Genomic DNA, 14826 nt, shown 5'->3' on the forward strand with positions numbered 1-14826 from the left:
TCTAAGTACCAAGCTAGAGTTTAGACCCTGAGCTTCCTGACTCCAAAATCCATTTAGCTTCCACTTCTCAGTATAAATTAGCCTTTTCCATACATGAGATGCTATATATAATGAAAGATTAAGTGAGGTTAACAGCCTATCTGTATAAATAAAAATATGAAAATGTTCTCAGTGGTTATTAAAAATAGCAACTGAAGAAAGTACCTGAGAGATAAAAATATTAATGAATTAATTCATTAATCAACTGGTAATTATTAGCTACTGCTGTCTGCCTGGTATGAGGGTAGAAACTGAGAATGCAAAAGCGAGACGAAACAGACCTGGCCCACAGTTGTTGAGGAAGATGGCAGACAGTTTCAATCATGAGAAGTGCTACGAAGGAGGACATGGTGCTGTGAGTCCTTAAAGGGAAATTTGATGTGATCAGTAAAGTCTGGAGTGCTTCCTGAGGAGGTGAAACTGAAGCTGAGTCAGAAAGGAAGGGAAGAAGTTAAGGAGGCACAGAGAGGAAGGAGGAGCATTCCAGGCAGAGGAAATTGCATATGCAGATACCCTGTGGTAGGAAGGAGCATGGCAGGTGTAAGGAACTGAAAGACAGTTGACATTATTTATTATTTGTCTGTGCGATATTATGTTACTGAGACTTCAAGAAAACTCAGAATTCAGCATATTAACACTAAATTGGAATAAATTGAGAAAATAACTTCATTTGACATGATGGTATTTATCCAGTGGGCAAGAATGGGTAATTTTGTTACCCTTAAGAGGATGACTTAGCTATATGTCTTTAGAATGCACTCAGCTTGCATTCATAGCTAGGGTAATATAACTTTCTGTATAATTCTTGGCAAGCTTTGAGAGAAATGGAGCGACTTTCAGGACCAAGGAAATATTCCCTAACTCATACGATGTCACGTAGTCAAGTAACAATAAGATTAATAATTACTATAGCTTTTGAAGTTCAGAATACTTCTTAAAAGAAAAAAGTTAAAGTTCTCCTTGTTCCTTTTAACCAAAATTTAATTATGTGCCTCATATGTCTTTCAAACATATCATAAAGTAGAAGGTTAAGTGTATGTAGATGCATCATAATGAGGAAAGTTTTCCACTTAAAATAATGAATCATTTAATTGTTTGAGTTAGTAATACCAGGCTTGCAGCAACTAGGCTTATGATCATTTTGGTCCCTTACTAAGTATCCAGCTTATATTTATTTAACTGTATAATTTCTTATGTGATATAACGTGCTTGGTTTTCAGCCTTGAGTTTCTAGAAAACACTGTATGAAGGTGCTAGTGTTAGTGAAAATGTGAGTCAATGGAAAAGTTATTTGTTAATACAAGTAAAAGAAAACCAGAATTCTTTCTTTGCAAACTGACATCACATATTTTAGTGTTTTATCATTATTCATAGGCTGTTTTTATTTAAGTGACTGCACTGTGCTTATTGTAGCAAAATACATGCTTTGCAAAGACAAGTTTAGCAGCAGAGAATTAATTTCTTCCCACATCTTTTCATGTGGCGTGGCAGTCTCACTCTAAGATCAAAACACACAACTGAAGGTTATGTTTAATTTCTAAATCAAAGTGTTGTGGGAAGATGATTGAAATCTGAAGATGACTCAGATCCACTTGATATGTGGTTTTCTTCCTACAGAAACCTTAGGGTAGACTGCCATTTCCATGTTAGAAAGAACCTAATAGTGACGGGATTAAAATAAATAGTTTCACTATATACTGAAAGTTTATGTTAGTTACTTTGGTTCTTAATCTGAGTTTTTTTTAAAGAAATTTGAAAACTTCAATAACATAGGAATCTCTCCCTTCTCAACCCCGTGTATCTTTTTTATTTTTTAACTATGGGGGCAAAGAAGTAATCCATGTATTTTCCCAACAAACTTTGATTTTTTTGATTCGTGATTCTTTTTCTTTTTTAACCAAAGAACATAATTTGTCCATTTGGGTCTTTGCCTGTATAGAATCTTCTTCTGCCTCCAGAGGGTGAATGGAGATTGCATGGCCCTGTTAGCTGTGTCAGATGTTGCTGGTGAGGCATAGTAAATGGTAATTGTAGTGTATCTCCTACCTCACCAAAATGAACTTTTTTTTTTCTTATTTGTATTTCTTAAAGAAGTCATACAAAATACTAAGCTAGAGCTGTGAAATGGAATTTTTTTTTTCTCAGGTGTTTTAAAAATAGGAGTTAGAAATGTTCCCCTGTCTGGATTTCTCTCATTGTCCCTTATCTGAACCTCTGAAAGGCTTCTGTGTGTGGGGTGTGCAGCACAGTGCACTCAGACAGTGCTGCTCAGAGAAGGAAGTGAAGAGTTTTGGTTCCCATTTTACACTTCTGGAACAGTTTAGGGAAGGAAGCACCTTTACACCTTTTATTGTTCGTGGTTGCTGACATCATATCCTTCCCTGACCAGTCTGTGCGTGTTTCCTGCCATTCTGTCAAGATTCTTCTGTGTTACTGGGAGGGATTTGTGGGAGGGAGGAAGAGAGCGAGAAAGAGTGTTGGGGAGGGTGGGGGGGGTGTCACTCAAGGGAACTTGTTTGTAGAGGAGAGAGCCTGGGTGGGAGAAGGATCTTTAGCATCTGTCCGCAAGAAATTCTTCTCTCCTTGGGTCTCAAACCACGTTGCCTTCATCCATCTGCTTATGCCAAACTCAAAGTGAACAGAAGCCTGCCATAATGAAGTTCCCCTTTTTAGTAAGCAGCCTGATTTTATTTTTCTTATATTTAGGATGGCAAAAAAGAAAAAAAGTGCAGAAGACTATAGCTCTATAGAGTGTAACTGTGGTAGAGTATTTCTCTTTCTTTCTTTCTTTTTTAATTACTGATTGTTTCTCTGTAACTCTGTCATTTTCCAAGAATGCTTCTTTCATGTGGAAAGAAGTAGCGGCAAGGCTGCTGGAATTATTTTAAGCTTATGGTTGATTGTACATAATGAAAGTTCTCAGCATAACTTGAAATCTACTATGTGTAGTTTAGCTATTATATTCTTTTCTTCATATACCTACAAGACAGTTTTTCAGATAACTAAAGTTATATAATCTCTTTTTCAGCCTCTCCAGGCCTCCTACAAATGAATGCTTGAAACTGACCTTACAATATAATTTTTGCATAAAAATCAGATTGGAAAAATAGTTATGCTAAAAAAACAGCTGCTGAGCTATTGTTGACCTTCCTAACTCTTTGCATTTTTACTGACAACCTTGAACCATAGTGACCCATAATCAAATATTCTAAGCCAAGTGTTCCAAGACATATTTTACTTTGTGAAAACAGTCTCATTATCTAACTCTGTATATGTATTGAATCATATCAAATTTTGCATTTCAAAAATGTTCAAAAGGCAACACACTTCACAAAATAATTCATTTTTTACAGAAAACAATAGAAGTTTAATCTCACTGATATTTAAACTTGCATCTCTCCACATGACCTTACATATTTCAAAAAGGAAAATATATTTAATGGCAATTTTTAATATATCATAACTATTTTATATATATATACAAACTGAGACATAGCAATTCCTTCTGGCAGAATATTTCCCATCGTGTTTTAAGAATTAAAAAAGAAAATCCTTGCTCTGCTATTTTGAAGAAGTGTCTCTCATTTCAAAGCTGTGAAATGTGGGGTGGCGATGGAGGGGAAACTCTCCTAAGTTTGGTAGGGTCAGGAGCTCTGTCTATCTGGGGAGCCTTTTCTCCAGGGATGTTTCTCTGCTTGTTTGGTTATTTGTATTTTGAAATCAGGATCCGTAGAGGTTCTCATCTTCCCCGCCTCGTCCCACACTAATCTGCTCACCCTGACCTTCCACCTTAAAGTGAATAAGCGCTTAGGCAGGCATAGTCCTGTAAGCCGATAGTGCCACCGGCCTCAGCTAAATGACAGAAAGGAAATTGTCCCATATGCGTTTGCTGTGGATTCATGGGTTGGCTTTTCTGTGGTAAAGGAAGCCTCTTTGTCTCTTTGGGGTCTTGCCCACTCGTGGGAAATACCACCGTAACATGCTGCTTGCTTCTAAGGTAAGACTCTTAGGAAACAGGAAAGTTATCCAGTTGGGTGATATTTAAGACTGTTACTAAAGATAGACAGATGGACACTGTTTGGCAATAGTGAATGTAGGATGCAGTTGTGCTTAGTGCATTTTTCATATTTTAATATATCTTGCAGCTAATTTTTTCCTGCATATTTGTCAAATGTGTATTATTTGTATAACTCTCAAACTCCGAACTATTTCCAGCATTTAAAATGACCACTGGAGCAATAGTATTTGATGAGCAGTGTGTGGTCATGATATTACTCAACATATATACATATTCTCAGAGGCAGAACTGAGCTGCAATTTAATAGAAGGGGTTGGGCAAAAGAGAATGGATGGTATTTAAGTAGCACTTAATCCACCAGAACTAATTATATCATAATAGCTTCTGCAATTAGATAATCACAGAAAACTTAAATTAAAAAAAAAGTTTACTCAAGGTGATAAAGAATTTAGAAATTAAATTAAAGAAACCAAAAGACAGCTGATGATCAGACCAAGTGTGTAACAGTTCCAATTCCTGTTCCAATAACATTGAATTAGAGCCAAATAATCTAATAAATAGCCAGGGCATTGGCTTAGCATTACATAATACATGTGGGAATTTATCAGGTCAGTTCTCAGACACCACACTAAAATAAACAGGGAAACTCTGAGCAGTGTGTAAAGCAGTTGCATTCTTTGACAGAAGACAGGATAGAATAATTGAAGCTGTTGCTTGCAAATGAAGAAGCCATTGTGGAATGCCTTCTTGTTAACTTCCACATTTCACAGCAATTCACTTTCATTACGTTCAAATATTTTCAGATATAATTTAAAACAAAGTGAAATAAATACTTTTAATACTCTGGGTCCTTGGGTTGATTTTGTATTATTGATGACCACTTCCTCCATTTTAATTCATGGCTTAAAGATATACAGTATATAGCAAGCTTCTGTAATTTTGTATCTTCCTCCCCAAAGAGATATGATATGTCTTTTAAAAATATTTAAATTTAGAGGACTGATGGCTTATTATAAAAAATATAGTTATAAATGGAATGATACTCTAATTTTTCACCCTTTCTTTTGTATGAATGATTATCTTTCTTGATTCTTGTACTCAAGATACAGCTTAAGGGCTTTCAAAAGGGAAAAGAGATCTCACTGTTGATAGCTGCTTGTTATGTGAGATTCAGTATTCCACATTATTTTTACAGTGTTCTCATAGCAGTGACTTTTTAAAAATAAGATTAAAGGATTTAGATTTAAATTAATTGACATTTACATATATCAAATAGCACTTTCATAATAGTCCATCCTATTTGCATAACGAGGGACGTTATCACCTCTGCTGTCAAAACATGAGATTGTTTTCCCTTCAGAAATGAATTAGCTGCCCTACTTAGCATACACAGGTACATAAAGGTTCATTAACTCTCTGATTTAGGTAATTTTTCATAACAGAAGGGTGAAAATAGTCACCTAATTTCATTAAAAATACTAAGAAACTCTTTGCAAAAGACATTTCAAGGGTTGGGCTTTAAAGCATAGTTTTCATCATTTAAATGACTTGTTAAATTACTTACGAGGTTATTTTAATTATAAAAAACAACTCATTCCTACTTGATATGCTCCTGCATGTGGTCTATACCGTGTACTTTTAATAAGTACTTATTTTCATTCATTTGATTGGCTTACTTCCAGAGAGTTTTATTTTTAAAAAATTAGATTATAATAGGTGTTATGAAACTGGCTTGCTATTAAAGTGGTGTTTAATTTTTCCTTTTTGTTCAGCAGGAACGAATGCAGGAATTTGGGAACTGAGCAGTGCAAGTGCTGAAGAAGGAGATTTGTTTGGAGGAAACAGGAAAGAGAAAGAAAAGGAAGGAAAAAATACATAATTTCAGGGACGAGAGAGAGAAGAAAAACGGGGACTATGGGGAGAAAAAAGATTCAGATTACGAGGATTATGGATGAACGTAACAGACAGGTGAGTGGGGTAAACTCTTTTTGTATTATTATTTACATGGATCATTTATTACATCCCCCCTACCAGGTATATTACAGGTACTGAAAACGTTTTGATCTTAGAAACAAGAGAAGTTTTAGTGAATTTAATGTGGCCAGTTTAAGTGTTAATAGTCTCTTATGTGTAAAGGAAAAAAATTACCCTGTTTGTTAGAAATACACTTTACACCTTCCTGATTATTCACTTTTTACTTCAACGTGAATGTTAAGTGGGAGCTACATTTGTGTGACATGAATAGCTTAATAATTAAGAGTTAATACGCATAACGTTGCTACACTGCACGCATCATCAAACAAAGATATTCTCATGTTCATGGGAACGAGGCCTTTTGTGGTCATCCACTTAAAGGTTTGTAACATAGGCTAAATGTTCTGTATAAAAATGGCTTTCATTCTATTCACAGTAAAAAAGACTTTGAAGTACATCCAAATATTTGACCTTGTGCTAACAACAACAAAGAAAACACCCTCCAAAAATATTAGTACCTTCCAGCATATAGGCAAGAACTATTAGTTAGTCCATATCATTTTCTTTAAACCCTGAATTTTATAAACCTAGAGGCAGATGATGTTATAATTTTTTCCGAGAACTCCAGGGACACCTATATGATACAATTGATCTGTTCTAAAGACATTATACATCCAAATGCTCTATTCAACAGAGACTTGTATATTATGAATATCTGTGCTTGACTCTTTTTCTTCACACTTGGAGAGAGTGGATTTCGTTAAGCGATGTAAGAATAGCTGGGTGGTTTGTATGCCTTCTACTGTTAAATATCAAAGAATGGTCCCTCAGAACTACTACAGTACTGCCCCATCTCAGCCACTGCAGACGGATAATGGGACCTACAACACGGGCTTTCCTTGACCGTGGGAGAGGAGAGCACTTTCCTGTTGCCCATTTACACGAGGGAAAGGTGAGAGGCCAGCCTTGGGGACACCTCACCAGACAGTAATTTCCCTCAAATAAAGGCAGTCTATCTCTCCTACTGTGCCTTCCTATCTTCCTGGACCTGCAAATGAGACTAGGACTGATTTGTGGTTTAAAATTTTTTGTTGCTACCCGTGTATAAATTACAATGACTAGAAGTTGTTGTTTATGCCATCAAGGCCCCTATGCCATTAAGAGGTTAAAAAAAAAAACTTCTTAGATTTTCAGGTTTTAACTCCCTCAAAGTATTATATTTGAAGTACATATGACAAACTATTTTTGGCTGAAAATTGATCTAGAGAGTCAAAAATGCTAAGATTTATGATGGATTCTTTCAGTATTTTCCTGCACATTGTTTATTGCTATGGGTCAGGCCAAAAAGCAGTAATTCTGTCAATATAAAGCCACTTTTGGTAGGGAGGTGGTAATAGCTCAAGTAGTAGAGCACACACTTAGCATACACGGGGTCCTGAGTTCAATCCCCAGTACCTCTTTTAAAAAAAAAAATTAAATAAATAAACCTAATTACCTCCTCCCCCCAAAAAACTAAAAATAATAAGAAGTGAATTAAAGAACACTGTATTTTTTAATTGAATCATAGCTTGAAATTGGAATTAAGACAGAAACATTGATCATCATACCACTGACCTTTAGACCCTGTTGTTTGAACTAGCACCTGTTTTGGGTGCAGTCAAAAATTATATGAATTATCACCTTCACTTCATGAATAATGCCAAGTTGTTTTTAGATTCATGAAATTTATTGTATCTTCCTTTCTCTTACAAAGACAAAAGAAAGTTTTTGCAGGTTGAATTCACGAGCTTTCATTATGCTTTATAAAAGAACGTAAACTCACACAGGCATATAAGAATTTTAACACCGTACTTCTGAGCTAGTAATTGAACACTTTTTCTTAATTGAAATATAGTTGCATCTACAATTGCTGTTACTGACACCCATGTTAGAAATCCTAATAACTTAGCAGAAAAATTATTTAAATTCAGCATAATCTTATCTTTTTTTTAATCTTGAAGAATTCCTTGATTTTATTCTATAGAATTTAGGGTCTATGTAGTCTTTTTTCCTCTGGTCTTTAGGTTCAGTTGCCCTTTTAATTCAGTAAAATTGAAAGCTTTCATATTTTAATATGTTGAAATATATATTATTTTAAATGGCTATTGATAATCTTAAACAGCCACCTTACTTATAAATACTTGTCATGCACGCCTCTCATCTACTACAAGGGTCATCCTAAGAGCCATTTGGGAGAAAGCCTAAAAGATGTGGGTCACTTCTAATAATCACCACCAGCAGACCTGCAACAGCATGTAATGTGAAGTGAGGACGCATCCTGAACCTAGGCTCCCTTTAAAGTATGTGTTCACGTGTTGAAAAGAAAAACGTTAACTGCTTTGCCCTTTTTGAAGCTTCCCCCACTGCAGACTCCCTAAGAGAACCTCACACAATGGCTCACTGTCATCTTTTCTTAATAGCAGTAAAAGCCTTCCCTGCCATTGCAGGTGTTTATTTGACTCTACAGAGAACAGGGTGTGTTTTTACAGAATAAGAAATACTGACGTAAAGTGTGAAATGAAATATTACAGAGCTGATGTGATAAGTTGTATATCATTAAGAAATAAAAACTGTGGTAAAACAGAGCAGCTGACTGTTTAAATTGAATTTTGCCCTTACTTTATCTTTTGTTATAGCAGTAGGCAACAGCTAAAATTCAGAAACTCCGATTGTATACATAGAATAGTTTAGGAGAGGGGAAAAATTAACAGCTTGTTTTATTTTTTTAAAGATTTTCCAGAGTCTCCAAGTTTCTGAAAACTACTTATTTCTCAATCTCTAACCTAAACAAGGTGGATTTGTTAAGCTAGTATATAAAAATAATAAAATCATAAATTGTCAGTTTGTCTTACAGAAATTTTCAGATAACTTAGAAGTAGCTACGTGTACCAAGAACTACATATATACTATAACATTTAATCCTTGTTAATTCCATTTACAGCTGAATAATTCATTTATTTGTTAAATCAACAAATACTATTTGTTAGCATTAAGCATTCGGCAGTAAACAAGAAGGGTCTCATGCAGCTTCTTGTCTGCCGCAGAAACCAGCAGGCTTTTTCTCTAAAGGTCCAGATAGCAGGTATACAGTCTCTGTCTGGACTCCTTGGCTCTGCTCTAGCAGCAAAAGCGGCGACGTGGAAACACATACATGAACGAATGTGCCTGTGTTTGAAAGAAACTTAACTGGCAAAACCAGGGGGCAGGCTGGATCGGCCAGTGGACCATAGTTTGTGTCCCCCTGGCCTGGTGGGATGAACCAGACATGGAATGTGCAAATATGCAACAGAACCTTATTTCGTCTGTGCTATGAATGAAACTGTCCAAGTGCTGTTAAAGAATAACAGGACGTGCTTTATTTGGATTGGGGGTGGGAGAAAGACCTCTCTGAGGGCATGCTGAAAGATGGAAGCTAAAAGATGATTCAGAGTGAGGCAGGTGACAGCGTTCCAGAGGGAACAGTGTTCGCAGAGCTCCTTCAGAAAGGAAAGAACATGCTAAGGAGTCGAAGGAAAGCCTGTGGAACTTGAGCCTGGTGTGGATGACTTCACAGAGAACAGAGGAAAGATTTCAATGCTAGGCAGGGCCCAGATCATGCAAAGCTTTGGAGTTAGATAGTTAACATTAGCAGGGGGCCAGGATTTGAGCCCACATCTTTCAGATTCAAAAACAAGCTTTTCTCAATTATGTCATGCTGCATTGTGCATAATAGAATGGCTAAGGACATGGTCTTATGTCATTGTTTTCCCCAGTTACATCATGCTGCATCCAGTACAATATAATGGTGACGAGCATGGTTTTTAGAGGCATGCAAACCTCATCCTGGGCCTGGTCCTACAACCTGTTAGCTGTGTGATGTGCCAGCAAGTGACTTAACCCCTCTGAGCCTCATCGTTTTCCTCTTTAGTAGAGTGAAGATTGAAAAATAGTACCCACTTCATTGGGTCATTGAGATGATTAAATTGAAGGATAAATGTAAAGCACTTAACGTAATAATAAGTGCTCAGTAAGCTTACCTGTTAGCTATTCCTGTTACAACTCGCGCTCTAAACCATTAGCTATTATAGTTAGTGTGATTTCTATCAAAACAACTCCTCTGCTGTGTAGCACTTGAAATAATGGTACCTGAACCTTCATTTCAAGAGGATGCTACCTTAAAAAGGTATCAGGGAGATGGAGGGAGCAGTGGAACAGAGTAGAGCTGGAGCAGAAAGAAGTGTTTGGTAGCTAACAAGGGACAAGAGAATGACTTCAGAGCGAGAGCCAGCTGATGGCAGAGGCTGGCCTGGGGAGAGGGGAAGTCACACAGAGCGTTCGCAGAGCAGGACTTGTGACAAGGATGAGGAGTAGTTTCCCAAGTCTCTGCTTGTGGGACTTATTTTCAGATGTGTTACTGACCGAATTATTTTGAACTACGTATTACTGTTTTTATCGCTTCTAGCTTCCAGCTTGTCCTCACATCTGCATTTTTTGTTCTTACCTCTGAGTTATCTTCATCAATTACACAATAATCTTACCCTCCTTTGTATGATACCAGTTTTCACTATGCTCCTGAAACAGCCAGATTTTTAAATAAGTTCTGTCCTCGTATGACTCCTTTTACAAACAGAATATACTTAGACATCTGTTCTCTCTGTTATATCAGGAAGAAAGATATATGAAAACTAGGCATGCTTAACCTAAATTTGTATGTTTATATTTAAAATTTTCAGCTTTCCCACTTTGAAAGTATAGGAAAGGTAAACCTGAATTTATTTGTGTGACTTGTTATAAAAAGACATTTAAATATTTGAATAACTATCAGAGAGAAGTATTTGTCAAATAACGTGGTTAGGGACTAATATCGTTGAGTTAAGGAAAAAAGACTTTTGAATGTCTTAAGTTCTTTTCTTCCGTCAGATCTGGCACGTTAACAGTTTTTGCCAGCAAACAGAACTTTCTGTAATTATCAAAGCAATAACTGGAGCACAAGTTAAAGACAATTAGCAACATTCTCCTGTTAATAGAACAGGAGAATCCCCTCATGACTGAAAAGAATTCAGAGTTCATAGCTGTCAAATTTTCTGTCTTCCCTTCTCTTATGTCCCTACCTCAGTTTCTTTACCTGACTTATGAATTATTTGAAATGGGCTCAGAAAAAAAAAAAAACTGGAGAAATAGGTTCAGTGTAGATACAACCTCTGACAGGTTCTACATACTGAAACTAAACTAAACTAAACCTGATACTTTTTAAACTAAAATGAAGGAGGGAAGGCAATAGCTCACTAGTAGAGCACATGTTTAGCATGCATGAAGTCCTGGCTTCAATCCCCAGTACCTCCATTAAAAAAAATAATAATAATAATAATAATAATAATAATAATAATAATAATAATAAATAAAGTGAAAAAAGAGAAAAAAATTTCAGTGGACTTTTTGCTGTAACATTCCTTCAAGGTGATATCCAGAATATCGGTAAATAAAAGGGCTAATTACAGTTCTAAACTTAAGAGTTACAGCCTACTCACCTAATATGAAATTTGTTGAAATGGAGAGAGATTCAACTCTAAATGTGAGGAACTGGGTAATATAGAAATACAGATAAATTGCTTCAAGAAAATAATTTTGTGATGAATTCTAAACCATGAGTTAAAGGACAGAGTTATCCAGCCGTACAGTTTTGTTTTGTCTTCTCCACAAACAGAACTTCCAGACTTGTCAGCTGCTTGTATGCAAATACATATTATTTAACAAGAAATTATGCTTTAAATATTAAAGATGAGTTATCTGTGTTAGTCAGTGAATATCTGGAACCTTATTTCAAATCAAGTGAATAACAAGTTCAATAAACAAGTATTAATTTTTCTATCTCTAAATCCAAAATAAACCTGCAGATAACCTCATAATGATGATCATTTTACCCTTTCTCCCCCAGTATCATTTCTTAACAGCTGACAGCCTCCCCTAAATTCATCTTAAAATTTTCATTAAGCTCATTTTATAAAATACGTAAATAAATAAAATTAGGGTATATCATACTAATATATTAGGACATCTCAGAATTGAAATGTAGGGTGTATGGGTGCACCCTGTTCATGCCTACTTAAAGGTGCCCTGTATGTATCAGTTAAACCGTTCTTTCATTAATCCTGTAATCACCAAGGGGGAAAGTTTTTGTTCAGAGAGTTGGAATTGCTGGTGATTGAAGAAACTGAAAAAGAAAACCAGAAGGGGAAACTGACAAGCTATACCTTTGTGAGATTCCAAATCAAAGAAAGCAGTAGCCAGAGTGCTGACCGTATGTTTAACAGCTGTAACATCAAGCCATTCCTTTCTATTCTATTCCTAGCAATGTAAGGACAATTCATAAATGGTCTCCCCACACTGTAGTTGAATCATAGAAATAGTGGACGACACACCATACATCCCATGTGGTATGCGACATTTTACACTTACACCGCTAGATCTGTTCCTCTGCTGCCAAAAAGGTATTGTCATAACTGCCATCAGACTTCTCATTAGCTTTCCTTTAGTGGGAAATCCAAGAGAATCCAAAAAGTTCACAAAGATGAAAGAGTAACTCTTCCTCTAGAATTCTGTCACTGCATTTAAGAAATAAGCTGCTCCTTGAACTTGGGGGCCTCAAGATTTTTTTGCTGTTTCGTTCTGATTTGTGTATCTCATATCATTTCCACTTAAAACTAATTTTTGTAAGTTCCAGTGCTTTAATGAACTTATTTACAAAACAGATACAGACTCACAGACATAGTAAACAAACTTACCGTTACTGGGGTGGGGAAGGGAGTGGGAAGGAATAAATTAGGAGTTAGAGATTTGCAAATATTAACTACTATATATAAAATAGACTTTTAAAAATTCTTCTGTATAGCACAGGGAACTATATTCAATATCTTGTAGTAACCTATAATAGAAAAAAATAGAAAGTTGACAAGGAATGGCACCTTCCACCTCTGAAGGCATGCACACACACCTTTCTGTTTGCTACAAATCCCCTTTTGCTTTGCAAATGCACAAACTATATATGACATTGTATTACTGAGAAACCAACACTAAAAATATTAACATTATAAATAGACCACATAAACCAAGAGGTTTCTTCCAAACTGTAAAGAACATGTTGCTGATTGTTTCAAAAGCCATGTCCTTTGAAGTCTAGACTTATTTAACATTGTAATTTATTCACTTAAAATGAGCTTCTTTGAAAATTATTATAATAAAAGTATTTTTAAAGTTTACATCCCAACATACTCTTACTGAAAACAATTGGACCCCCGCCCCTGCACTGCGAATAATATCTTTGGTTAAAAAAATAATAACAAAATTAAGTAAATGAAATTTCCATACTATGGAGTATGTATTTGTGTTTCTTTTGTAATATGTTGGACCACTAATAGGAATAAGAGAACCACTCAAAATGTTTGGATATTTGACTTTTAATTTTCAGTTGGAATAGTTTAGCTTAAGAAATCACTAACATTTAAATAACATTTCAACAAAAGTAACTGTTTGGAAACTACAACGGAGACAGCCTCCTGCCTTCTGTCTTGCAAGAATTGATTTGGAAGGCCCTGAGGGAGAAAATATTGGAGTTAGAAGGTAAAACTGAAGCCATTGTGGAAAGGAAGAAGTTACACTCTTCCTGTTATGACAGGAAACATAGACAAATGTGCTTCCTGAGCATTTGCTCAGCAGGGAATGAAGTAGTCTTTGACCTTTACCTTAGGTACATTTCGGCTTTGTTCAAGTAGTAAACATGTTTTTGCCCTAAAAATATTAATCTGGTTTGATTCTTCTCAGATTCAGATTATCTATCTCATGTATATGAGGTATAGAGAAACAAGTATTTATTTCATGACTGCATCTACAGATTGGATTTGGAATGTAAATCAGCCTTTTAACAAACCAAGCAGACCTGAATAGCACAAAAATTAAAAACACATTGTGTTGTAGTCTTCTCTTTTTAAAGTCCAAAACATTCTTAGGCTTAAAAATGGACTACAATGAAATCTTAAATCCTAAGTTTAATCATGACAGCTCATCCTGCTTCCTTTTCCTCGTGTACATAAATATATCAAATATCAGCTATGACAAGTTTTAAAATCCAGACTCTGAGTTTGTTAATAAGCACTCACGCTTATTAACATGCATTCAATTATTTAATTGTAATCTAACCCCATTGTTTATCGGTTTTCCTCAAAATAGTGTGCAATGCACAAGATTTAAAGTTTTATTTTGGGGTTTGGAGTGTTGACTTAGGGTGAGGGTTCGGTTTGGTGGAGTTCTAAATTCCACATTCTAAGCCCCCTATTTTAATCGTTTTATCATGTTCAGAATTTTAGGAACTATACCGCTTAAAAACCCTTTGGAAGTCCCACTACATTGCAGCGAAGCGCAGCTCAATTTGCTGGAGGCTAACGAGGACAATAGTCCTCTTTGCAGCAGAACACACTGCTGTCTCATCCTCGCAAGTTATGCTGGAGGGTTACAAGCACATGGTAGCAGCCTGCTTGAAAGAGTCCCTCACTGCTCTTTAAAGAGCCTTTCATTTATGATGGCAGGCCCCGTCATTGGATAAAGGAGCGCTTGTCCAGAACACAAGTCTGCAGCGGGGCTACTTCCTCCCACCGAGAGTAATCATCAAGCCGAAAGCTCGCAAGCCTTCCTAATGACAGACTGAATTAAACAAAATAAAATTGAAGAGGAATACTTTAGAACAGTTGCACCATTACTTACTGTCAGGAGCAAGCCCGGGGAAG

At 36.0% G+C, this 14826-nt stretch overlaps 1 protein-coding gene across 19 annotated transcripts in view; it reads left to right on the forward strand.

Annotated features, from left to right (window-relative positions):
• MEF2C (myocyte enhancer factor 2C) overlaps positions 1-14826 on the forward strand; it is a 148333-nt gene that overhangs the window by 51071 nt on the left and 82436 nt on the right. For 10 of the 19 annotated variants that reach the window (XM_072958412.1, XM_072958419.1, XM_072958408.1 and 7 more), the window contains one exon: positions 5833-6025. In XM_072958412.1, the coding sequence (XP_072814513.1) occupies positions 5972-6025 (54 nt within the window). In that variant the 5' untranslated portion in view covers positions 5833-5971. Of the gene's footprint in view, positions 1-2553; positions 2712-5829; positions 6026-14826 lie in introns of those variants that run through there. The other 9 variants (XM_072958411.1, XM_072958418.1, XM_072958414.1 and 6 more) reach the window with 5 other exon arrangements.

This window comes from Vicugna pacos, chromosome 3 (assembly GCF_048564905.1).
Source record: "Vicugna pacos chromosome 3, VicPac4, whole genome shotgun sequence".
In the NCBI taxonomy this organism is placed as follows: Eukaryota; Metazoa; Chordata; class Mammalia; order Artiodactyla; family Camelidae; genus Vicugna; species Vicugna pacos.